Source organism: Aplidium turbinatum, chromosome 10 (assembly GCF_918807975.1).
Source record: "Aplidium turbinatum chromosome 10, kaAplTurb1.1, whole genome shotgun sequence".
NCBI lineage: Eukaryota > Metazoa > Chordata > Ascidiacea > Aplousobranchia > Polyclinidae > Aplidium > Aplidium turbinatum.
The window spans coordinates 19,229,873-19,257,612 of record NC_137481.1 but is presented as its reverse complement, the minus strand read 5'-3'; the positions used below and the strand labels follow the sequence as shown (position 1 = coordinate 19,257,612).

Here is a 27,740-nt window from a genome sequence, read left to right as displayed (position 1 = left end):
ATGGACGACAAAAAGACAAAATATAGGTGGGTGGTGTTATTAGTTGCATTTGTTTGTAATGGTTTGACTTGGGGTCTGCTTTATGCTGTTGGAGTTTTATACAAAGACTGGAGAAGATATTTCAACTCATCAGCAAGTAGTGTTTCTTTTGTTGGTGGATTGGCAACTGGTCTTGGTTGCGTGACAGGTGATGTTTACCGAGTTATTTCATTATTTAAGTACATGTTGTCGACCTTATGCCGTGCCAATTTGTGACTGCTCCATTGAAAATTCCATGTGAGCATCAAGACGTTATACGGTGCGTCAAAGTTTGATACTTGGCCTTTAGGTTTTATGATATTTTTAAGAATATGATACGAATAAAAGCTAAACAACATCTTTCTGGTCTTCTATTTCATCAATTTTCTTTAAGTGATTGTGGGAATCTTTTTCTTCAGGCTGATAAAGCTTCTTTGAGAGCTTAATCCTGATAAGTTTGTAGTCGATGGGCCTATAGCCTACTTAGTAGTAATAATAATAATCGTGTTTTTATTTGCCCCCATTGCGATAACATGCAGTACACTGCGATCACAGACGCGATACAACAGACGACAGGAAGCAGCGAAGTGACGTATAGTCTTCGAGTCAGTTGCTTCCTTTATTTAGGCTTGCCATTAAGTGTCTTTGCCGAGACACAGCCGCATGCTCTGGAGTGGTGTCGAACCCAAGTCCTTTCGAACGTCGCGCAGACGTTCTCACCACTCGGCTATAAACAACTGCCGCAGGCCCAGTCATCAAGACTGAGAGAGTGTTTGTGAAGAAAGGGGCGTTCTTCCCGGCTATCAGCACAAGGCTGAGCACTCACTAGTACAGCGAGCAGCTGCGATTCGCCAACCATAACGGTGTAGCTTCCACGCTAGCCATTCAGACCATCCAATCAACAATATGTTTCTCGGCAGCCGATTTGTAGCAAGAATTGACAGCGATAGACACGTGTTTCGCCCATGAGGCTGGGCTCATCAGTATCGCACCGTATTCTGCCACGTGTCTATCGTGTCTATCGCTGTCATTTCTTGCTACAAATCGGCTGCCGAGAAACATACTGAGAGAGTGAAGTTAATTCAGTTCAGTTCAGTTATTTTTATTTCTATCAAAGCAAAAACAATACACGTCAACATAGCAAAGGTCAAGAAAAAGGTAGAAGCGACAAAACGCGAACGTTAAAACGTGCTTTTGAGTTGTGACCGAAGTAAGTTACTAAGTTGAAAAAATTTTCGCACGGTCGCAACACCTGCTGGCAGGGTCGTTGAAGTTGTTGAAGTGTTGTCGTCTATGACTTATTCCATTCATGAGGTGGCGCTGAATGGAAAGCAGCTCTTGTATGCATTGCTATACGCATTGTATGCATACCCTGAGAACCTTCATCCGTAGGCCTACATTCAGGCATGGGAGTCGATAGTGAAAAAGTAAAGAATATTCCGATATTCGATAGTGCCAAAAAAAGTAAAGAATTAACCGATTTCGATACTAGAAAAAAAAGTAAAGAATAAAGAATGTAGTAACCGATATTGAAAAAAAAAAATTATTCCACCACTCTTTCTGAATGCTCAAGGCAGTAACAAATTGAAAAAAATTCAAAGAAGTGAAAAATACTTCCCACTCAAAGGACTAGGAGTAACAAAACATAGTTTTAACCCTTTCATTCCCAGGGTTGCCGAACGGCAACATCAACTTTTGTGATGCTTTTCTCCCTTATCTGCTGTCATTCGGCAACATTGGGAAGATAAGATCACAAACAGAACCTATTTAGACTGCTTTAAGACTTTTGTTTCGCTTGACTGGTTTTTCGTTTTTATGTTTTGCTTCATCAAACACACGTGTTCAGTGTGGTGGTTGAAGCTACTGAAAGTGCAGTATTGTAAGTGATAATATGTGAAGGATAGACAGGCTATATTCGGCAATTTTGTTTGAGAACAAGTTGATTAGTGATGGTACAGTATAATAATCGGAAGAGCACACTTACGTTTCGTGTGCTTCGCTTTCTAGAATTATTTGTTTTTCGATGTTGCCGATCGGCAACAATGGGAGGTTAGGCAAGTGAGTGTAAGTGTTTTGCTGAAACTTTAAGTATTGATGTTAGCTTTGTTTATCGCAGCTTATCTGTCAAAAATTACTGTTCAGTTACTAGTGCTACCTTTATATGAAAGGACGAAGAGATTTGGAGTTGATGATACAATTAATTACATTTTGCTCCCTGATGGGATCGAGTCAGATGAGGAAGATGGCGATGAAGGAGATGAGGAAATGTATTGTGATGATGATGTTGTTGCCCGGATTATAATCCAGATCAAGCATACCTCCAGAAATGGAAGCTACAGCTCAGCAAGTCAAAGACAGTGTCGGTGGCCTTCCACCTTAACAACCGGGAGGCACAGCGTGAGATAAACATCAAGATTGATGGGGAACGCCTGCCCTACTGTGCCGAACCTACATACCTCGGCATAACCCTGGGCAGGTCACTCACGTACCGCCGGCACTTGAAGTCACTGCGCAAAAAACTATCTACACGCGTCGCACTTCTGAGGCGATTGGCGGGTTCCGGCTGGGGAGCTGGTGCTAAAACTCTTCGTACAGCTACCCTAGCCCTTGTTCATTCCACCGCTGAGTACTGCGCGCCGGTCTGGTGTCGTAGTTCTCACACCCACCAGATTGATACCGCCATCAACGACGCACTGCGTACTGACTGGATGCCTGCGTCCCACTCCAACGGACTGCCTACCCATCCTAGCAGGCATCCAACCCGCTGAGCTACGCCGTAAAGGAGCCACAATTTCTCTCGCTCGCCGCGCTTTGGACCCGGACCATCTCCTCCATGCAACATTCAAGAGACCACCACCTATAAAGCAGCGGCTGAAATCAAGACGCCCCTTTGTGCCTGCCGCACAACAACTCCTTAAGAACGCAGAAGAACTTAGTTTAAGTGCGGCACACTGGACGAACCACATGTGGAACACGGAGTGGCAAAATCACACCTCCACGCTCCGTGACTTCATACCCGACGTCGATCCCCGTCCACCAGGGATGTCCCTCGCAAGGCTTGCGTGGGTCAGGCTTAACCGCCTGCGAACTGGCGTCGGCCGCTTTCGTTCGGACATGCACAAGTGGGGCCTGGCTCCTTCATCAGAATGCGAGTGTTGTGCCACGGAACAGACCGCAGACCATGTCATCCACCACTGCCTAATACACCGGCCTCCACACGGTGCGCATGGTCTGAGAATCCTGGACGACGAGACTGCTGAGTGGCTGAAGATTTCCTGCCCTCCAATCTAGCCTGGAAAGATCGCTCATACGCCATCATCATCAGATGAGGAAGATGGCGATGAAGGAGATGAGGAAATGTATTGTGATGATGATGTTGTTGTCCCGGATTATAATCCAGATCAAGATATAACTGCTGGGTCATTATAAGTTGAAATGGAAGAAGTGGCTGTCTCTGTCGATGAGGAAGAAGATCAAGCATCGGCAGTATCGCTTCTGCTCTAACTTTGGCAGGAAAGAGTAGGATGAAACGTGGAAGACCATCTCTGAATGATGAAAGCCCATCTTCATCAAAGAAGACCAAGAAAGCTCTACCTGTTGCAGATGTGCAATATGATGGCTTGCACCACTGGCCTCTTTCTGGCGCAAAAAGAATGCGGTGCAGATACTGGCCAGTGGCCATCAAGCTACACGCGGGTGAAGTGGAGCAAATGCCTCGTGGACTCTGCTTGAATGAAAGAAACAACTGCTTTTCTTTCACACCAAGTGATTTTGGTCAGCGGGACACCCTTTGACGCAAGACATCACTGTTACTGCGGTTATATGCGTTTATGTTTAATTTCTCAACATGCAGTACACAGAAACATTGAAATTTCTTTCAGAAATTATAAAGTGTTTTTGTGAAATATTACAGATATCCATACCATTTCTTCCCAATGTTGCCAAATGGCAACATTTCGCTGTTGCTATAACAACCAACATTTTTTTTTTTTTTAGATTTTATATTCGGATGTTAAAAATAAAACATGGCCTAAATTTAAAATTTTTTGAAATACAGGAAAATAATTCGGGAAAGAAAGGGTTAAATGCAGTCATGCAATAATAATCCTTCTGAAAAGAGTCACAAACACAGTTTTAAATGCAGTCATGTAATGTGCCTAACTGCTGAAGCAAGCATTACCATTTTCTAACTCGGTTAGGTTAGGCTAATCTAAAACGCTACCAGTAGGCCTAACTCTTAAAACTAAAAAAACTTGACCCTAGTCTTAGCTGCAACTCTTAACCTCAATATAATAATAACTAAACAAACACCGTTTTTTCAAGCCTACTGCATCGGCATGCTTTAACAATTACGACCCTTTCTAACAAACTGCATGAGCGCCTGGATCTGGCCTAAACAAAACAACGCAAGGTTCGAGTTGAATGCGATCAACCAGGGTTTCCCAGCAAAAAAAAATTCGCTCCTCCTTTCAATAGAATTTAAAAGTCTGCGTAATAAAATTGTGGAATTCGGTTAATATTTTACGTTGTTTATTTGTAAACTTTACAGAAAAGTACCGAATATCGAATATAGGATGCAATGCACAAAAAAGTAAAGAATACCAGCTAATCGATACTTATTTGAAAAAGAAAAGAAAACACGGATTCGATAGTGACAAAGTAAAGAATAACGCTATCGAATATCGATTCGTAATCGATAGTCCCAACCCTGCCTACATTTCAAAATACAGTATTGGATATGCTACACTTTACAGTAAAAAAATAGAAAGGCCAATATAACACATGGCCTATTTTTGGAACGATGTGCGTGCTAGATTCATGCAACAATGCTTTGTTTTGCTTTAGGCTACTTTTCAATCAGGGATAAACGTCGCAATGAAGTGCTTGATAGTTTGAATGCAATAGAGACAACCTCTATTTTCAGCTAACGAAAGCAACCCTACAAATTCTATAATGCACCAATTTTTCTTTGCATTTTCATCCACCTAGACTGCAACAATAAATTATAGACATCAAGCATAAGATTTCCTATCTCGGGCTTGGAAGAGTGGGATTTTTTGGAAGATGTGAAAAGATTTTAGCCTGACATTTGGTCTTTATTAAGCCATAAGAGAAAACTTGTTTGAAATGGTTCAATGCGTGAAGTTCTGCGTTAAAGCCGGGGATTAAAGCATAAAGATTCATCAAAGCGTGACGTTTTTCTCTCTTAAACTAATCCTCTATGGCTTTAACATGTGGCCTATCTACCTTACTAAGCTCAGTAAGTCCAATTATTCGACCATTGATTGTTTAATGTTTGATATCTCCTTAAACTACGTCATCAATATTTCGAAAGTCTCTTTAGGTGTAAGAACTAGAAGGAATTGTGACACTGGTGTTAATTTCTCCACAGTTGAAGTTAGGTCCTCCGAGAGAAATCAGTAGCCTACTGGTCGGAAAACAATACGAAAAATGAGCCCCCCATTAAGAATAAGCAGCTAATTTGTATCGTGCGTTGTATATTCGTCGTAAGCGGGACTTCTATTGATGATTCATCAAAAATGATTCTATTTGAATGAGGCACTAATGATGCTCTACAGTTACTGTAGTAGAGCGAAATGCATATGCCATAAATAGGGCTCTGCTGATTCTCCGTCCGTTTTTAATAAAAAATACTGAACTCTGAACTGATACTTGATCGCTGCATGCTTCTTAGTCAGGAGATCCCCTATCCTTAATGGAACTCAGTAAATGTATAAGTTGTTCAATCGGTTTTGAGTCATGGTGGAGCGCAAACAGTTCTTTACAAACTCCAATGTGCTACAACCACGTTTTCCACTAGCAACTGTTGGAAATAACTTATAACTTAGCTTCAAAGATAAAAATTTTCGAAGCAACAAAAATATATAGAAAAATGTTTCGCAGTTGCAATCAATGATTTCCTTGAGTAGAAACTGTGGGGTGGTGCTATCGGGTTGACAGATGAAGTTTGCTGAATAGTTTTCACTTAAAAGTATCCTATCAACTCATCCAAAATGTCAAGAGAAAAGTCCTTGTTGTACAACTTATTCCACATTTTCACAACTGCACATCATACATAGTCACATAGGCTACGATGGAATTTCCATAGAACTTCAAACAGAGCCTTTCAACCATATGTTCCAGTATGTTGATATTTTTGCCAATACCAACCAACTGTAGCGATTCCATTGCAACATAGAATGCACTTTGTTTGAATTATCAAGCTGGTGAAGCGTATAGTTATTGAAACGTTGCCGTGTTTAGGAAAGAAAGGTATTTTTTTAAGTTCATAATTGCTACAACAATCTCTCCAGCTTTGTCTAACTTTGATTACACCTACCTTTAATTTCATGGAATTTATCAGCTGATTGTCCATTGTTTTCACTTAATAGAATAGTTTTCATTTAAAAGTATCCTATCAACTCATCCAAAATGTCAAGAGAAAAGTCCTTGTTGTACAACTTATTCCACATTTTCACAACTGCACATCATACATAGTCACATAGGCTACGATGGAATTTCCATAGAACTTCAAACAGAGCCTTTCAACCATATGTTCCAGTATGTTGATATTTTTGCCAATACCAACCAACTGTAGCGATTCCATTGCAACATAGAATGCACTTTGTTTGAATTATCAAGCTGGTGAAGCGTATAGTTATTGAAACGTTGCCGTGTTTAGGAAAGAAAGGTATTTTTTTAAGTTCATAATTGCTACAACAATCTCTCCAGCTTTGTCTAACTTTGATTACACCTACCTTTAATTTCATGGAATTTATCAGCTGATTGTCCATTGAACAGTCTTTTCACTGAATGAATAGGTTATTTGAGCACCGGGATAGGTTGAGTACGTTTAAGACTGTACTTCACACCATTCACAGAAGCATAGAATTGAAACTGCTCAAGTACTTTAGCAATGATTCAGCTTGCGATCCAGCTCTTAGTTTCAAATTGCTACATTTCAGTAAGATCTTTAAAGCTTCAATTACAAAAGGGTAATGTAAAGCCATGGGTTTGACTAGGTAAAAACGGATTTCCTAAGGCTTGACACAGTCAAACCATGGCTTTACATTACCCTTTTGTAATTGAAGCTTTAAAGACCTTACTGAAATCTAGCAATTGGAATCTAAGAGCTGGATCGCAAGCTGAATCATTGCTAAAGTATGCTAAAGTCAAATGCTAAAGAATCATTGGTAAAGTCAAATGAAACAAGCACTCTTTCATACTCCCTTAATGTATTGTACAGTAGCCTACTGTACTATAATTAAATGTGACATATTTTTAGTTCCAATATCTTTAGGTAAAAACGGATTTCCTAAGGCTTGACACAAAAATATTGGAACTAAAAATATGTCACATTTATTTATAGTAGGCTACTGTACACTAAAGGAGTATAAAAGAGTAGGCTACTTGTTTCATTTGAGTTACGTTGGTTATGAAGTTGGTAGGCTACGCTTTTATATTAGTAAAAAAATGGGCCCCCTCAAAGTGAAAAATCGAAAAACCACTCGTTTTTTTTTAACAAAGTTATGCTAAAGGGAGAATTTCACCGACCTTCCCTCTTGGAACCCTTAGTTGAAGTTGCAATATTTTTGTACAACAGCTATACAAGACACACCGGGAACAAAAATTTTATGGTGATCTCTCTGATACTTTCAAACTTTTTGCACAACCAGAAACTCCCAAACTGTGATTTGATTAGCAATGATTTCTTTAAACTGTGTTGCAAGATGAAACACGCCGAGAAATGCACCTTTTACATCTTAGTCAAAGCACAATTTTCGCAAACAAAACTCAGTTATTTTATTGCTTGTTTATTGGTAGCCTAGGCCTACCAAACCCTGTTGTAAAACAAGTGCAATGGTTTCAGCGTTTAAAGCATGATGAGTAGCCTATTATGTTCAATACTTTACATATTAGTATAAGCCTTGTTACACAACGCAACAAACAGTTTGCCAGCATTATTTTTTAATAAATTGATTTCGCTATCACAGCATCCTCAATATGATCATGTCAAGAGTGGAGTGGACAGTTCGCTGGATTGGTTCACAAAAACAGAAAAAGTTTTATTAATCGTTACACATTAAGCTACACTTGAACAATGAAAACTATTAATACAGTACTACAAAAAGTGCTCAATGCCAAGCAAAAAGCAAAGCAGAGCGAATTAAATCAAACATAGTTATTACTATTCTAAACCCTTGACAGCCTGTTTCACCAAAAAAGAGGATCATCAGAAGGTCCTTATTCAAATAGAATATATTTGAATAGCCTAAGCGTAATTCTATTTGAATAAAGACCTTCCGATGATCCTCCTTTTAGGTGAAACAGACTCTCAAGGGTTTACTGTAGATAGTAATAACTATATTTGATTTAAGCTACACTTGCGTGCATATTTTCCAGCAAAAACTAATCAAAAAATTTTAATGCTTGCACACAGGTCCCTTTGTAGGGTATCTTCTCAGCAGATACGGTTCGCGAAAATGTGAATTTGCTGGAGGAATTATGATGTGCCTTGGAATGGCCACTAGCTGTTTAGCTGAAAACGTGTTCACATTAGGAATTACTTACGGTTTAATTGCAGGTAAACTGTCATTCGAACAGGATTCTTTGCATTGTGGATGTAAACTTTGCACTGAGAAAGGTTCTCATTGAAGCTTAACCTAGGCAAGTGCGCATTGGCATAATTGTACAGTATGGTAGCCTAGTTGATGCACCAATGCAGCCTATGCAGGCACGGTCAAAAAACGTGCCAGTTTAAATTTTTTGCTTTTAAAAGTGTCAAATCACCTATTGTATTTTCAAACTTCTTTGTTTTGTCAAATGCGTCAGACTGGTGTGAACAGCTTGGCTCAATGGTTTTTGTTTCATGAAGGATTTGGAGCAGGCTTGGGTTCCTTTGCTGCAAGCGCAATTATCAACGATTATTTCAAATATGATCGAATGTTTGCCGAAGGAGTGATGGGTGGTGGCTTATGCCTGTCTACCTTCGCAATCTCCATTTTTCAGCAATACTTGTCTAATTTGTACACGTGGAAGGTGAAATAAGTAATTGAAGAATTTCTATTTTTTAGATAAGAAATTGAAAAATTACTATTTAATTTATCTAATTTGAAGAACTAGGCTACTATTCTTCCATATTTCTTGGTTATAATACTGCATAGCTACTATCCTAATTACTAATAGAGCTTTAGTAGAGTGTTCACTTTGTTGTACCACAGACATAAAGAACATAGAGACAATAGAAAAGGAAGTTTCAAATTTCACTGCTTATCAAAAGTACAGACTAAAGGATGCTCATTGCTCATCTTTAAAAAAACTATGTCGTAAAAGTTTAACGATAATTGTGTTTTGGTGACCTAGGTTTGGTGTGTCTGAATGAGTTCAATTGAGCGACTTTCGTTTGTTGATAAGACACATAGAATAAAACTAAAACAGACAGCAGAGCGATTAAAGACTCAATTTCATACCAAGGATGCGGACAGCTGACGGGAATAGCATAGGCATAAAATCCAAGGTTTTCAATGAAAATTATTTCTGAGGCTCTATTGTTTATAAAGTTTTCCGATCAGTTCTATTTGTTCTCAGAGGTCCTGCTGTGGACCATTTAACGTTGTCATTGTGCTTCTGATGAACAAAAATGTTATCTGCTGAGTCTGCTGGAAGTTTGGGTATATGACATCACGTGTCGTTTTTTCATTCAGGGAACAATGTTCATTACCGGAGCTCTATGTTTGCATTTGAGTTTGTCTGCAATGTTTTTCATTCCATTTGATGAAATAGACAAACACCCATTGAATTTTTGGAAATCCGATGACAAAAAACAGCTCAAAGAAAAACAGGATGAAAAGTTTGAAGACGAAGCTTCTGTATCATATTTTGATAATGACAAAATAAGCTGCGACGAATCTTGCATACATTTGCAAAAAAATAAAATAAAAGACGGTAAGTCTATTCTATTGTAACCTAACTTATACCCATTTTCGGCACATTTATTCCAATTTTAAGCCAATGCTGTAGTTTAGACGAAATTACCAAGTAAGCTGGAGAGCCGCAGTTTTTATTTTGCTGGTCTCAAAAGGGGACGCTTTACCACCCTTCCCCCATGTATGGTACTCCTGTGTCCCCCAAGAGTCTCGTTCAAACCTTCGAAGGGTACTTTGCGTGATTTGAAGCAACGGTTGACTCAATTAGTCAATTTGCTAAATGCCTTTTTCCTCGTGAGTAGGCTACTAGTCGGCTATGTCTCCATCAGAACGTGGAGGAAATTTCCGCGGTAAGAAATAAAAATGAGGTTAATTTTTCAGAGGAGAAAAAGAAATTCTTTCAAAGATCTTTTATTTTGTGGAAAAACCCAGTTTATCTAGTTCTTGTCATATCTGACATTCTCTCTTGGCTGGCGACTTTTATTCCATACGTGCATTTAGTGGAGCGCGGAAGGTGGGTACTGGGTATATAGTAATTTGTAGCAAACTGTGTCCCAAGCAAAGTTTCTTACAATCAAAACTTTCTCGTTCATCCCTTGTCTGGCAGCTTGAAGGCCGATCTGAAACAAATGTCTTAAAATCGAAAATTGACAAGTTTTAATCCACTCAATCTTAAACCTACCCCTACTGTTAGCTAAATGCACTATTTGCAGCAACTGTTTTCTAAACTTAGTTAGTGCATGTTTCAACTGAAAGATCGTAAGAAGACAAGCTTTGCTATTGTTTTTTTATCTACACAAAAGTAGCCTAGTAGCCTAATATTAATCTAGCTAACTAAGTAACAAAACTTAAAAGGAAATTAGGATACTTGTTCAAGTTATTTGAATGCAACTAAATGACTTTTAAGCGCTGGTTTCAACATCACTTTTTTCTAGCATGGATTTGTTTATGCAGGCTAAGTTGTATATATAAACACGTACAGTAGCTTATTTTAAAAGCAACAATTTGCTAAAATTATGATCAGACTTTTCTATTCATCGCTCAGAATTACATGACGATGGCACCATAAGGGACATTCACAGGAAAAAATTTCTAAGCCAATTTGCTAAGTGAATAAGTGTAGGAGTTTCAAAATAAATGCGGCCCCACTTCTATTAAACTACATAGTTTTGATAAAAACTAAGGTCTGCACCTTTTGAGGCTCTTTTAGTCGGCGATAAACTCCAAGGTGGACATTTCTGTCGAAAGTGTTTGTGACAATTGTTTCTATCTCTTACACATAAAGAGACTTTGGAAATATTGATAAAGTAGTTTGTTGGGACATACTATATCCACTATATCCGATTGGTCACAGCGGTAAACCATAATTCTTCGTGGGAAAATTGTAACATAAAGTTCCCGGATCCGTTTGTCTGTACGTAATGACCGAAAAATAAACACACCTTCGAAACGTCTATTCAAAGTGTATTCCAGTAAAATTAGCCCGTGGCTATCGAAATGACTGGTGCAATGCCTACACCTCTAAAACTGTCACTACGATACAGATTACTTGGATAAAAGACGGAGAGTTTGTCCAGCTAGCAAGCACCAAATAAACCAGTTAAATGTGCGACCGACTTCCAACAAACAACTTCAAGAATGAATCAGAAAAATTTGTGATAACTCAAAGGCACGCCAGCAGTAGCGCGACGCAACAACATGTCCAAACAGGTTTAAACCGGTCTGACACGAGTCTTACGGACGATGGTGCAATTTTGGCTCATGTTTTAGGAATTTCCATGACGTAATATTCAGTAGACCCGAACGGTTTCTACATGACGTTTGACCAGGCGAACAACCGTCTGTAACATAGCGACCCCTAGTTATGACAGTCTGACATGGCATAACTAAAAAAGAATTGACGACAATTGTGAGCCAATGAATAAAAACACATGATACACAAATTGTTTGAATCACTCACGTTTAAGTTAATACGCAAATACAAAGGGCATGCAAAGAATGAACAGCAATAAGAATAAACACGACGATACATGAAATTGGTACCATTAGGTAGTAGGTACACGCTAAAATGATGCTATATACAATGATTGCGATAATAACCGACTGTTCTGGGCTCAGACAAGTGTCGGCCACCGCAGACAAAACCAGGCTCAAACCCTAACACTTAGGTGTTCTTTACGGGGGCGAGGCACGAAATATCCCTCAACACATAGTCTACTTTCACTTTCCCCGTACTCTCATCATAGTTGCAGACGGCAACTTTAGCTCTACGAACCACAGGCATCCCTTTCCTAATTTGTGGAACTACCTCATGCACCCTCCCAAGTTGATACTTCCCACGTTTACCAATGTCCTGGAGAGAACCTACCACTACAAGTTGACCAGGCTCCAAATTCTCGGCCATTTTTAGCCATTTTTTCCGGCCCTGAAGACCTGGCAAGTAAAAATCGATCCATTTACTCCAAAACTGATGAGAAAGTGACAAATTGAACCGATAATCCCTTCTTAATTGGTCACGATCATGTGGTTGCCCAACAGCACAGTATGGGTCTAAGTATGGGGTCAAAAGTGAGGCAGGGGTGATGACAGTAAAATCCCTAGGGTCGTCACTCAAAGGTACCAAAGGGCGTTCGTTCACGATCCGAACGGCACTGCCTGTGTACGTAAGCAGTTCAATAAATTTGGGCTTACGAATTGAAGAGTCCAAAATGTGAAAAAATGCAATTTTAAATTGTTTAACCATTGCCTCCCAGGCGCCACCTTGCGCCGGAGCATACGGAGGTATAAATTCCCAGCTTATCTCTCTCTGTCTCAGGGCGTTGTGAAATTCAGCTGATCCTATCAACTCGGGTAACTTCTTAGATGCTGCCTGAAAGGTACTTCCATTGTCGGAATAGATAGCATTAACCTGCCCACGTAAATCTGTAAACCTTGTAAAGGCAAGTAAAAAATCACTCAGCGACAATGACGTAACCAGCTCAACATGAATAGCGCGAGATGCCATACATGTGAACAAGAGTCCCCAAGCTTTTTTGTGACTTCTACCTTCAACGAAAGTTAAAGGTCCAAGATAGTCTAAGCCGCAATCAAAAAAGGGCTTCCTATGCGCAGTTGTGCGAGACAAAGGTAAATCAGACATGAGCTGCCTTATAGGTCGAGCTTTCTCAATCGCGCATACACCACAGTCACTAAGATACCTCTTCACGGAGGCATTACCATTAGCGATCCAAAACTTCTGTCGCGTAGACAACAAAGTGTGCTGTACTCCACAGTGCGCATTTCCATTATGATGCGACAGTACAACAAGCCTAGTGAAGGGGTGCTTCGAAGGCAAAACAATCGGATGCTTTGCTTCAAGAGAGATCTCGGGAGAATTACTTAAGCGCCCTTCAATGCGGATTACACCAGTGTCATCTACACAAGGTCTGTACTTTTTAAGTGAACGTAATTCTTTCAACCGTTCCTTCTCACGTTGCGAAGCGCCAACACTACCTCGCTTTATCACTTCCTCAAGGGCATCCGGCGATCGTTTGGTCATTAAATGTACCACATCGCCATACACGCTCTTCTGAACAAACTTCACAGCCAACTCTGAAGCACTGTTAAGATAAGATGCATCCAGTTTTGGCTTCACAAAGCTACGCTTTCTCGTTTTACAGCACAAAAATTCTACAAAGGCAACCAAATAAGCGATTCTCTTTTTCATAACATACAAAGAAGGTGCGGCCTCGATCAATCTGTGAAGACCACTCTGTCCAACGTCAAGCGACTCCTCTTCGTCACGAAGATATAGGCTATGGACAGGTACTGGAGTGGCATTTTCTACAGATGGAATTTCCTCACACTGGTAGAGAAGACTAGAACCATTTAACCACAACTCTCGAAATTCTTTCTTTGTAATAAGATTTGGCCTTGTGCCAACATCAGCTGGGTTCATATCGGTAGGGCAAAAACGCCAATCCTGGGCTCCAGACAACAATAAAATATGCTCAACTCGACGCGTAATAAACTTATTCAAACGCAAATCAGGGTTTTTAACCCACTGCAACACAGTACGAGAATCACACCAAAAATACTTAAGGCAGTCTGGCATCTTCAATGCCTCGTAGGCCTGCTTCACGAGTCTGGCTGTATTCAAAGCGGCAACAAGCTCTTTCCTAGCTATCGGACAAGAAAACTGATTTTTTACAACAATGGTAGATTTACCCAGAACGAAAGACACACTCGGAACTCCGTTAACCAGTCTACGTAAGTAAACAACAGAAGAGAAAGCTTGATTCGAAGCATCACTAAACCCATGCAATTGATATGAAACAATATCATCCGGACTGCACACACCAGAGTTTGCAAAATACCATCTCGGTAACGAAAAATCCTTAAGCAGGTCCAAAGAGCGAAGCCACGACTCCCACTCTTTAACAAAGCTATCAGGGACCTCGGTATCCCAATCAAACTTGTCTATCGCCAATTGCTGAAGTATAAGGCGTGCTTTTAGAAAAAATGGCGCTCCAAAGCCTAGCGGATCAAATTTTTGTCCAAGCTGACTGAGCATACTTCGGCGCGTGTGTTTAGCTAAGGGCTTTAAGGAACATGCGATACGCATCTCGTCAGACTCGGTTTGCCACACACAACCCAATGTCTTCGCTGATGGCAAAGTCATATTTTCAGTCTGAAAGTCAATGTCACGAATCAAAGGTGAAAGCATCTCATTATCCAAATTTGACAAGACAATCATAGCCTCCTTGTTAGCACTCCACTTACCAAGTTTAAACCCACGGCTATCAAACAAAGCAATTGATTCATGAGTGATTTGCTGAGCTTCCTCTAAGCTATCAGCCGAAAATATAAAATCATCCATGTACATATTATTTGCAATATTGCAGAGAGTCAATTCACCAGCACTGCTGGGATTCTGCTCGATCATTTTCTTTATAGCAAAGCAAGCGATATACGGGCTACTCTTTATTCCCCAAGGGTGTACACAAAAACGAAATGGTACCATCCTACCATTTTCAAGGTCATCATCTTCAAACCACAATATACGAAACAAATCCCTTTGCGACTCAGGTAACTTTATTTGAAAGAAGCATTTAGTCACATCAGCCATGAGACCAAATCTACCAAGCCGAAATCTAGCCAAGACATCTACCAGAGGGTTTAACAAGTCAGGACCCGAAAACATTACATCATTAACACAAGTTCCTCGAAATTCAGACTTGCCATCGTAAACAATGCACTTTTTTAATTGTGACGTAACAAAGTACGGTAAATACCATTCAAATCCCTTGACATTTCCTGCTTCACCAGTACGCTCAATATAGCCATTTGATTTAAGATCTTCCATGGTGTCAGTAAGGAAATCACAAAGTTCAGGTTGTTTTAAAGCTTTCTTTCTTAAAGCAGCAACTCTATCTGACGCCAACACAAAATTGTTAGGTAGATCAATATCTTCCTTCAACGGAACAGGTATCTCAAATCGACCATCTTTCAACTCAATATTCGGTTCAACAAGTTCTCTAGCCAACTTATCATTGCGAGACAATTCACAGGTTTCATTTTGCAACGTCAAATCCTGAATGACTTTATTCAGGTCTGCTATTTCCATATCACGAGACTCAATTTTACGCTGAAAGCCAGAGATGACATCCGACTCTGAAGACGTCTGCACTCTGCACACTTTAGCAACGCTTTCCTCTAAGGGTGACTTACCACCACAAGCCAACCAACCGAGAGGAGTGAGTAAAGCATGCGGTTCACTACGATTTTCACCAACACGTTCTTCTTTTGCCCACATCAAATAAGCGTTGTCGTTGCCAATCAGTACATCTACAGTACTACAATCATTCAAATGAAACATATTCACGTCATGAAAATGACGGAAACCATTTAAATCTTGTTTATGCGGTAAAGTTTTAACATCGTCAGCCCAAGCTGGGTTAACCACCGAGGTTATATCACAAAACAGTTCATCTGTCTCTAACGACTAGATGTTGAGTTTGACAAGGTCAGCACAAGTAGCTTTCTGACCAGCCAGGGTATCCATTTTAAACGACGCTTTATCGTACGGTTTAAGATCAAGTTCACACACCAAATCACTCGAAACGAACGTCAACTGCGAACCAGGATCATGCTGACAATACACCAACTTCGATTTGCCAGTCATTGGATTCAAAACACGAGCAGCAGTAACGCGGTTAAAGGCTGCTTTAACATTTCCAATCTTAACATTACGCACAGGAACTCTGGCACGAGCATCATCTTTCCCAATCGAATCCAGAGAATCACGTGACATCACATAAAAATCATGCAGAAGAAAATAGTGTTTCCTATCGTTATTAGGCCCACACTTACGACAGTTATTTGCATGAATACAGTCCCTAACCATATGCTGGCGCAAACAATTCAAGCATTTGCCAGCTTTCACAATGACATCTCTCCGATCTTTAGGTGTCAAGCGCAAAAATTCTTTACAATTAGACAAAAAATGATATTCAACTTGACCACGTGACGAACAACAAATGCATGCCGGTAGGTTTTTACGTCTGGCTTCACCACCGCGCGGTGCGCCAACAACAGTCGAGTACTGCGAACTCCCTGACATCACATCATTGTGGGGTTTTACAGACGTCTGCCTAACCGGACATGAAGGCAATTTTCCTTTGCCAAACTTTTTAAAATGCTGCGACTCACCAGAATCTCCCATTAGCATAATGCTAAAATCAGTCGACTTACGCGTTTCCTCTCGTACAACAAATTCAAACAAACTCTGAAAGGTAGGCTCATCAGTGCCACCATACTGATCACCTAAAAAGTCAAGATAACGCTGCTTAGCGTCAAACGGGAGTCGCTTAGCCAAATCCAAAACAAAACGTCCTTCCAATTTATCACGCTGACCATAAGCTTGCGCGTAAAGCAAACACTGCGATAATTCATCTTTAAACTCTTTCAGATCACTGGAAGAGGTCGAAGTCAATTTGCTACCATAGCGATACTTTCTAATTTCTGGTTCTGCGAAAAGACCTCCACGAACCCCAAAACGCTGGGACAAGCGAGCTAACGACATTTCTATCCTGTCTTCCTCTGACAAGCCAGGGGTGTCAGAAACCAAATTAGCAATCGTTTGCGCAGCTGTCCTAACACAAGCTGCTTGTAACAAAGTCAAACGAGTCCCCTTAAAGGGCGAAGCTGCCATTAAGGCCGTAACACGATTTTTAAAGAAGATAAATGGCATATTATTACCATCGTAACCAATCAAGGCCGCCTTATCGAAAAACGTCCTACTATTTTGGTATTCAAAAAAGCAATCCTGCTGTTGAGAACTCGATTTAGCGGGAGAAGACAAGCTATATCCCTTAAGGGGCTGAGTGGGCTCAGTCACATGCACAGCCCGATCACGATCCTCACACACGTTAAAATCAGGAGACGCGATACGCCTCTCACAACCACCCAAATTACGTGTAGCTGGGCGATCCACAACTAGCGGCGCAGAAAACTTTGAAGGGGGCAAAGCATTACTGCTAATGGCGGCCCCGTGACCTGTACGCTCTGGGGGAGGAGTTCGGTTGTAATTCACAGACCTTGGCTCTACAGCATTCGGAAGACCCTTAGCCGCGGCCCCGAGACCTCCTGAAACAGCTGGAAAACGTGTGGATTGCCCTGGTCCACTCACAGGTTGAACGGGCGTTTGGAAAAGGTTATGTAAATTAAACTGCGATTGATGTTCATTTCTGGAATGCCTAGAAGAGCCCTTCTTAGAGCTACGCCGAGAGCCCACCTCTGATCGATATTCAGCTAAAACTACCTCTTTACGTTGTTCAGCCCTCAACTGAGCGTCTTTGAGTGCGAACTCAGCAGCTCTAGCTTCGGCTCTCGCGGCGGCCTCAGCTGCTCTCGCTACGGCCTCAGCTCTCGCGGCAGCCTCAGCAGCTCTCACGGCAGCCTCAGCTCGTATGGCCTCAGCTCTCGCGATGGCCTCAGCAGCTCTTGCTTCGGCCTCAGCTTGGATCTGGAGCTCCTCTCGTCTTAGCTGTAGGTTAATTTGTGCAACTATCCGAGACGAACTCTTAGACATCCTAGTGCTTACATTTGAGGCGCTATCCTCAGGATGTATGTCAGCATCCAACATATCTGAGAACTCACTTTCTTTTTGTTCGAAGTTATTTTTTAACGAGTTAAATTCGGGGTCTACCCTATCACGAAGTTCTGCCAAGATCGCAGAGTTAAAGATTTTAGTCAAAAGAGCATGGAAATGCCGTAATTCCTCTTCTAAAGTAGATAACTTAGATCTAAAAATTAACAGTTCCTGCTTATCACTCAAAGAACCTAGGGCTACAGAAAGTTTCCCAATTTGAGTCAAAATATCCCGTCTAAGATGCCGGGCCTCTCGAACTGACTTAGCCTCATCGTTATTGGGTCCCTCCCCAGAATGGCCTGCCCGACCGCAAAGAACATCATCAGGCTTAAACTCAGTCGAGTCTACGGCGGTCGAGTCCTTGTCGCCACCGAGTGTAGACATATTAAATGTTGGGGCTAAATTAACAATTAAAAAAATTAAGTTACACAAACACACAAAATTATTAGGCTACAGTAGTTATAAAAAACTTAACTGCAAAGACCGTAAAAATACAAAAAAGAATTTAAATGCACGATACCGTAGCTGTACGAGCATGAAGTCCTAAAGTCCACAAAACTTGCTTGGATTCTTCCACTTGAATCTACAAGCACAGATGGATTGTCTTTTAATCTTCTTTCTTGCCAATGATTGTCAAAGTTATTTTTCTTCTGTACCAAACTGAGAAGAATTGTCTTTACTTTTCTTTGCTTCTGTAAGAGTGTAGACTACCAACCAACAAATCTTCTTTTATTATTTCTTGTACTCTAAGTAGTTCTTCTGCACTAGCTGACAACAAACACGTCGTTTATTTTTATGCCTTCAAGTGCTTCTTGGCCTACCAGCTAACAAAATCGTTTTTTTATTTTTCTTGCTTTAATTTCTTCTTGACCTACCAACTGACAAGAACTCGTCTTTTATTTTTTTATGGTCACAGCGGTAAACCATAATTCTTCGTGGGAAAATTGTAACATAAAGTTCCCGGATCCGTTTGTCTGTACGTAATGACCGAAAAATAAACACACCTTCGAAACGTCTATTCAAAGTGTATTCCAGTAAAATTAGCCCGTGGCTATCGAAATGACTGGTGCAATGCCTACACCTCTAAAACTGTCACTACGATACAGATTACTTGGATAAAAGACGGAGAGTTTGTCCAGCTAGCAAGCACCAAATAAACCAGTTAAATGTGCGACCGACTTCCAACAAACAACTTCAAGAATGAATCAGAAAAATTTGTGATAACTCAAAGGCACGCCAGCAGTAGCGCGACGCAACAACATGTCCAAACAGGTTTAAACCGGTCTGACACGAGTCTTACGGACGATGGTGCAATTTTGGCTCATGTTTTAGGAATTTCCATGACGTAATATTCAGTAGACCCGAACGGTTTCTACATGACGTTTGACCAGGCGAACAACCGTCTGTAACACCGATATAGGCTAAAACGTTAAACAGACAATTAAATGGTCGAATAGTTTTACTTGTGAGATGATAGATGAAATCTTTGAAAGACTAAACAAATGTTTCACCACTTCCAGCATGTAAAGAAATCAAACTCTGAACAGCAACTTTGTCGATTTCAAAATAACTGAACATTACTACTTGCATCAGCTACTTCAGCAATATCTTACACTTTCACAATCTATTCAATATCGGCTGGAAACCTACAATCGTCTTCAACATAGTTTCGTTACAAGTTACAACTTTTAACCGTTATAACACACAACTTTAATAATCATCCTCAAATCACGCCACTATTTATAACAGGTTTGGTTGGACCAGAAGCTTCCAGAGACTATAGGGTAATATTACATCACAAGAACTCATTCTTCTGGTCAACAACTCAAAGAAGTTTCGAGAATTGCATGAATGCAGAATCTTCTAATACAGTACACTCAGTACAGTAGTAGGCATCGCAATAAAAGATTGTGTAGTGCAAGGTTAGGCTACCATAGGCTAGTTTTTTTTGTTTTGTTTTTTTAAACTTAGTTATAGGTCAGTAGTTGACGAAACACCACAACAGAATTACACAATAAAGCAGTTCACGTGTAAAGAGTAATAAAACTAAAAACAAAACATAAAATAACATAAACATATATAGGCCTAGCAATAAAAAATAGCCTATATAATATAAAATAAAAACAATAATAGGCAAGGAATAAAACAGTTAAAACAAGCGCCAACTTAAATCTCTATTAAAATTAAAATAATTAATTAAACTACCATTCAACGTTTTATAGGCAGAGAAAACTATTTCTGGAACCGTAGAAAATTTCATGATCAGATCACCGCTTCAATGCGTGATGGAAATCTACAGATAAATCTGTATCAGGCATTGCATGGTGCAAAAAACAGTGTTGCAGAACGCGTTTTCGAGTATTAAATTCTCATCAGTGCAACTACGTTTATGAACGCAATAACAACGGTTAAATTTAAACTCAATACAATACATTACAAACATTATAAGGACATATTCTCAGTGTTCAATTGAATATTAATAAATCCAGAGACATCAGAAAATCACTTAGATTTCCATCACGCATTGAAGCGGTGATCTGATAATGAAACTTTTTACGGTTCCAGAAAAAGTTTTCTCTGCCTATAAAACGTTGAATGGTAGTTTAATTAATTATTTCTGAAAGTTCCTTGGTTTCATATTATCTGAAAATTAAAATAGTTCCCCTATTCTAGGACAATAATGAAGGCTAGTCTGCCACGGGACTACGCATATTGATTATGACAGTGTTGCATCTTTATAGAAGGTCTGCATGTATCAAACAGTAGTCGCAGGGTCCATAGTGAAGAAGTCCAACAAGAAAATTCTCAAATTTCCGTTCAGTTGTTCTGCCCCTGTGGACGCTAATAGAATTGTTAAACAAAAACTAAGACCTCTGCTGCATTTAGCATAACGGTATACTGTTTTTCGTTGTGACCATAGACATCTTATTATAACTAGACCGCGCATCGTCACTTCTCTCGTTTACGATTTTTGAAGAAAGCAGGTTCAGACGTCAGCCATTATTAGTGTACCTATTCCGCGCGTTTGCCAATGCTTTTGTAGGGACCCGTAATGAATTTTCATTGTTTTGAATTCAATTCAATTTATTTTTCCTTGTCAGAATGCAAAACAAATGATATTGTGAAAAAGAAATACAGGAACAAAACCAACAAAAGGAAAAGGTGGCAAAACTATTATGGTTTAAGACGTGCATGAACGGATTTAATATTGCGGTATATGAATCGATAAATATACAGTAGTTAAGCACGGCCACCAAACCTGATACTTTAAAACAAGTAGAAGTAGATGAATTAATTAGTTAAGAATCAGTCGCCTCCTCGTTCCTGAAACAACTGGAGCGCCAATTCTTAAAGCAATGAGAACACGACTGAACACAACTTAACTTTCTACAAAATGTAATTCTCCTATAATATTTGCGTTTCTTAAAAAACTCAGTTGTTGTGAACAAATAATTGACAAAACAAATAGTTTTCTATGCAACAACACAACCGCAGCTTTTACCAGGATTCTGTTCAATAGAGATTGATGGCTTTCGATTTTCTCCGTTGTAGCAAAACGTTGCATTATGACGTAAATTCGTGTGATTTCATCAACAATAACTTTTAAAGAAATAGCTTCAGTTTCAAGTTGCTGTGAAATAACAACTAATAAATATCTCCGCAATTCACCTAGTATGACGAAATCTTTATATGATTTCACCTTTGCTGTTCTACAATCGCAAACATATTGTTAGAATTTGTTAATTTATGCTGCCAAAATGTGCGCAAAGATAACGTTATGTGCAAGGTGCCGCTTTGAACTGAGTTCACACACTTTACCTGTTCAACCCAGCTTCTTATCATTTAAAGATAGAAGTGGACTTTTTAAACCTTCTTTCAGTGTTGTATATATTTGTGAAGAAACTGAATTATGCATTAAACGGTTACTAACTACCACAGCTGGGAGATTACCTCTTCATCCAGGCATTGTGGAAGCTATTGCGGTAGCTGTGCTTGGAAATATAAACCATTCCAAGATATTTACTAATCTCACGGATCTTGTGTTTGAATGCACCGTTACCGATAATCACATTTTTACGCTAGTCAAAACTGTGTCCAAATGTTATTTAAAAATTAGGTTTTACCACATTGGTAAGGAAACCTGCAAGCAAATACAAGGCAAATTGGTTCGTAAAACGCTTAACAAAACAGTACTTTTCAAACACCAATAAACTACTTCCTTTCGACATCACATCAGTATTGGTGAATATTTAATTTGTTTTGATTTTGTTGAGCTATAGGCCTACGTTATAGCCGCTATAATATAGCGTATCATTTGCTTAGGTTTGATGTAATACACTGTTTGTTGCTGTTTTTACAATAGGCTAATCATCAGCTCAGCTGTAACGCCAAATTGAATACGGTAAGAGTTCTGCTGAACTGCTGGAAATGATGCATTCAGTGTATCGTATACGTGCTCTCGCATCGCAGTGTTTTTGCTTTATATTATAGACTGTATGTATAATTCTGTGCAATTTAACACATGCTTTTATTCATTTCATAGATGAATAAAACCTCTATTACACCAAAGTTCTAAATTATAGTTAACAAGTTAGTTTTCTGCAGAAGCGCAACCAGCTCAGAAATGTTATCGTTAACAGCGCAGCTTTCATGCGAGTTTGAGACACTAACAATGGCCGCCGCCTTTTTTCAATTTCTTCAATCGAAATACGAGAAGCGCAGTCTAGTTATAATAAGATGTCTGTGGTTGTGACGGTCATAAATAAAAAAAATTAACTGAAATGGATTGTAGGCTACGGAGGAATGACCAAAAATGCTTTTAGAAAAAGTTGAATTAAATCTTCTCCATGCGAAGTCAAGTCAAATTAAAGCTGACTACACCCTAATGTTATAAAAGCTCGTTATAACAATAATAATACCAGTAATACTTGTTATAGGTAGCGGTGTAGCCTATCCATCGCAGAATGCGTTGCTCTTCAGCGCTTTACAAAGCAAACAGTGTCGATGCAGCCATATGGAGGCGCAAATAACTGAGTTTATTATTACCCGAATCCATTCTATTGCTGAGTGCCAAGCATCAATAAGATTTAAACTAAACTTGTTTAAATAAATTAGCTTATTAGTGTGTAACTTAAATGTTAAATTTGTCTAAAAATAAAAGGATGTGCTTTTGTGCAGACTCACGGGCTTAGATGACAACACGTCTTCATGGTTATCCTCCACTATAGGATTATCTGGAATTATTGGAAGGCCATTTGCAGGATTAGTTTGCAATTACTTTCATTTTCATCCTCTATGGTGTTATTGTGCAATACAAGTAATTTTTGTCCTATCAGTTCATTTGAACCGACCTTCGTTTCCAGCTCCAAATACATTGTTGTGCCCTTCCAACACAACCGTGCGCTTTTGTGGATCTTCAACGGTTGCTCTTTCTGGCATTGATCAGTTAGTCTTACGTCCCAGCAATGGGAAATGTTTACCACGATGATTTTTTTTTGAAACAGACGTTTGGTGCAAACTTAAATGAGGGGGCTTATTCAGCCTACCGATTAGCCTACCGTTGTAGGCATAGCCGTAGGAGATGGGGGGGCAGGGGGGGCGGTCGCTCCCCCGCTGAAAAAAAAAACGCCGCAAATTTGGGCAAAAAACTGCACTTATTTGGGCAAATCAATCTTATCGTGATGCTTCGACATTTTACCAGTTTAGAAAGTTTACGTAATTGTTATAATTTATGAAATGCATAAATATTTTCCGATCAATTATTATGTAAAATGTATTTTCATCTATTTTGAAAATTGTTGCATGTGGTATGGTAGTTGTGGTACGTATTGCAATTTGGGCAGAATGATAAGTTTCAATTCAACACCTGCAAAAAGTAAAGTGTAAAAGAACATAATTGGCAAGCAAAGTTAAGCTTATTACTGTAGTACTGATATTCACCAGCATGTACATAGGCTGTGTTTCTTCACAGGTGAGATTTGTAAGCTTGCTAGGTAGCCTACTAATACCCTTAAATGGTTTTTGCTTTTTAGTTTATGTCCTAGTCCTACTAATGTAGTTATTTCTAAAATTATATTTGGGCAAAAATGTCCAGTTATTGGGAAAATCAATCTTACCATGAGTTTTCAAAATCTTTCTAGTTTAGAAATTTGTTTATAGTGTTGCATTTTGTTTGAAATATATTAACATTTTTCTTTAAATGTTAAATGTAGTGTCATCAGATTTGGAACTTTTGTATTTGGTGTATTGCAATTTGGGAAGAATGTTAAGCTTCGATTCAGTATAGATCTGCAAAATGTATGAAAATGCAATTAGCAAGCAGAGGTACCGGTAAGCTTATTACTGATGTTCATTAGGATATACACTACATTTCTTCATTGGTGGAATTTTGAAACCCTGCTGGGTAGTCTACTGGTAATCTTATGAGGTTTTTGCTTCTTTCTGTATATTCTACTAATGTATTTATTTGTAAAAATATTTGGGCAAAAATGTCCTGTTATTGGGAAAATCAATCTTACCATGAGTTTTTAAAATCTTTTTAGTTTAGGAATTTGTTTATAGTGTTGCATTTTGTATGAAATATATTAACATTTTTTCTTTAAATGTTAAATGTAGTGTCATCAGTTTTGGAACTTTTGTATTTGGTGTATTGCAATTTGGGCAGAATGTTAAGCTTCGATTCAGTATATATCTGCAAAATGTAAAATAATGCAATTAGCAAGCAGAGGTAAGCTATTACTAATATAATCATTAGGATATACATCATATACACTAGATTTCTTCATTGGTGAAATTTTGAATCCCTGGTGGGTAGTCTACTGATAATCTTATGAGATGAGGTTTTTGCTTCTTTTTTTATATTCTACTGATGTATTTATTTGTAAAAATATTTGGGCAAAAATTACCAGTTATTGGGCAAATCAATCTTAGGCTACTATGAGTTTTCAACATCTTCCCAGTTTAAAAACTTTGGATATATATTTGTTATAGTGTAATATTTTGTATGAAATACATTAAAATTTTCCCATGAATGTAAACTGTGCCATCTTCAATATTGGAAACTATTGTATTTGGTATGTTGCAATTTGTAGAGAATGCTAAGCTTCGTTTAGTATCTGTGAATTTTCCAGTGTTTGATTTCATGTTTTTGTGAACTGAACTGAACTTGTGGGCTTTTGAAATGTTTTCTATAAAGATTATTTTTTGTATTAACTGCTGTTTGTCTTTGCCAGTCCTAAGGTTGATATGCTTGGCTATTTACCATATATATATGACACAGTACATATCAGAGTAATCAATGATCAAATACAGTATATAGGCAAGTGTTATGTTGCTTTGGCATCCAATTCATGCAGTTAATATATCAGGCAATGTAGACAGTATGGTATTGATGATGTTGTCTGTATTTTCTGGCAAGGATTGAGTTTGAAGTTATTACATAAGTGAGTTATTTTAGTTCAGTGCCTGCGATTTCAGTAGTTGCTTCATCATGAACTTAGAATATATTGGTACAGTATTGATGTTAATGAAAAAACGTTGGTTATAACTTCACTGTAATATGAAATCAATATTCATACTAATAGTAACTTAGTTTTGTTCAAAGGTGCAAATTTGATGTGCATAGTATGATAAACTGTAGAATTCTTTTCAGGTTGTAAGGTTTTAAGTAGCATGGATTAAGTAATGTTACTAGTTTGATAAGTAAATAGGTTGTCATTTGAGATTTTTTCAATGCAAATTTACGAATCTTGACTTGATTTTTTGAACTATCTTTATATATAATGAAAAGATTCAGCTACTTTTGGTCTGGCTTTTTATTGCAATTGAGCTAGAGATTTTGAAATGATCTGATGACATGGATATTTAGCCACTGTTGTCCAGTTATTGTTGAATTCTCAGTTTAAATTGTTGTTGAATCCAGGTAGGCCTAATATATATAGTATACATATTTTTGTGCCACAAGAAAATTATTTCAATTTGATGGTTTATTTAGTTTAAAGTTAATTCAGCCTTGTTTTGCTAAGTTAAACGTTTTGCTGCCTGTGTTTTTGTACACCGCCAAATTGATGACTGTGGAGTTCTTAGACTGCACTATCTCAGAGGTTGTGAGTAATTTTGTGTTTTTGAAAATATATACGCAAAGACACAATTTGGGCAAAATTTGGAAAATTTGGGCAAATTTTGTTTGCCCCCCCAAAATGTTTTACTCTCCTACGGCTATGGTTGTAGGCCTATGCTATTTTATTGCTTCCTTAAATGTACCTACCTGCACCAGTTTGTCGTTTAGCTGCCGTATTCGTTTCAATGTGTATGGTAGGCGATCTGTACAGCTTAGGTTTGGTAGGTAAATTGATTAATTTTATTAGTTATTGCGATTTTGTGAAATTAATCATTCAATTCAATGACAAGACAGTTATTTTACTGTTAATTGCGGAAATTCGCAAACGTCATTATTATTTTTTAGAATCTTCAATGGCTGCATGTGAAACGTCAGTTTTGATAGAAATAAATCATTCTACTACCGTACTAAAAATTCTAACTTCTATTCGAGCAGCATGATTCAGCCAACGCTTAGAGTTTTCAAATGTGAAAATTTATGTTCTCATAACCAATTCAAAAATATTTTCCCTTGCATGGAATGCAATTTTTGTCAAAAACTTGAGTTCAGCCTGTTGGTCTATATTGCAGATGGCCTGTGGAATTGCAACCTTTGCCAGTTCGTTTTGGTCTGCAAAAGAAGGCTTATTCACATTTGCTTTGTTATTTGGGCTTTTAAGCAGTGGACATGGATTTATGAAAGCAAGCGTAGCTCTATTACTAGATCCGAGTTGCTTTATTGACGCTTTCAGTTGGATGTTGTTATTTGATGGAATTGGAATTATTTTGGGCCCATTCTTGGCCGGTAAGTCTTTCAGCTTTCATGTTTGTTTAGCCAGCATTGAGTTCTCTAGCATTGTCACCACCGGACGGTTACCTCGACATTTGCAGACAATTAGCCTACGGCACCTAACCTACATAAAAACCCACCAAAGGTTAATTTTAGAATTATCTTTTTTCTATGAAAGTTCTCTCCAGATAGGCTAGTCTAGTACCTACAGTTTTCGCCCCCTCAATAAGTTTTGTCATCAAGAACGTGTTTCTTTCCAGGTGTCATATACGACGCAACTGAATCTTACAACTGGTCCTTTCGATTTGCTGGTTCGTTGTTAATTTTCTCAGCATTAATTTGCTTTCTTCAACCTGTAGCCGAACGGTATGTGGAAAGAAATCGACGTAGCCAAAGAAATCAACATTTATTGGAGCAAACAAGAATAGTTAAATAGCAACTGTGCTGGATACAGGGGCGCCGGAACGATTTTTGACTGGGGGGGGGCAAGATTACAAAAAAAGTGCACTTTTGTTTACTAAAAGGCCAATTTTTTTTCAAGTTTTAAAATAAGATATAGCTATAATGCTAATATCAGCTCACTATGTAGGCTATTGAGTAATGATAGCCTACAAGTGTCCTACCATGGACTTCTAAATAATAGCATCTGGACTGGAAACGCAGTGACCAACAAAAGGCCAAATAGTTGGTACAACAGTTGGCCAACAGTGGGCCAACAGCCAAGTAACTAACCCTGTTGGCCCACTGTTGGTCAACTGTTGTACCAACTGTTTGGCCT

At 38.8% G+C, this 27,740-nt stretch overlaps 1 protein-coding gene across 1 annotated transcript; it reads left to right on the top strand.

Annotated features, from left to right (window-relative positions):
- LOC145779043 (monocarboxylate transporter 2-like) lies at window positions 1-27,442 on the top strand. The gene is made up of 9 exons (XM_082590623.1): window positions 1-187; window positions 2,135-2,290; window positions 8,459-8,602; window positions 8,894-9,057; window positions 9,723-9,963; window positions 10,326-10,458; window positions 23,254-23,392; window positions 26,764-26,977; window positions 27,223-27,442. The coding sequence occupies exons 1-9, from the start codon at window positions 1-3 to the stop codon at window positions 27,396-27,398; spliced, it is 1,554 nt and encodes a 517-aa protein (XP_082446749.1). The 3' UTR covers window positions 27,399-27,442.
- The last annotated feature ends 298 nt before the right edge of the window (window positions 27,443-27,740 follow it).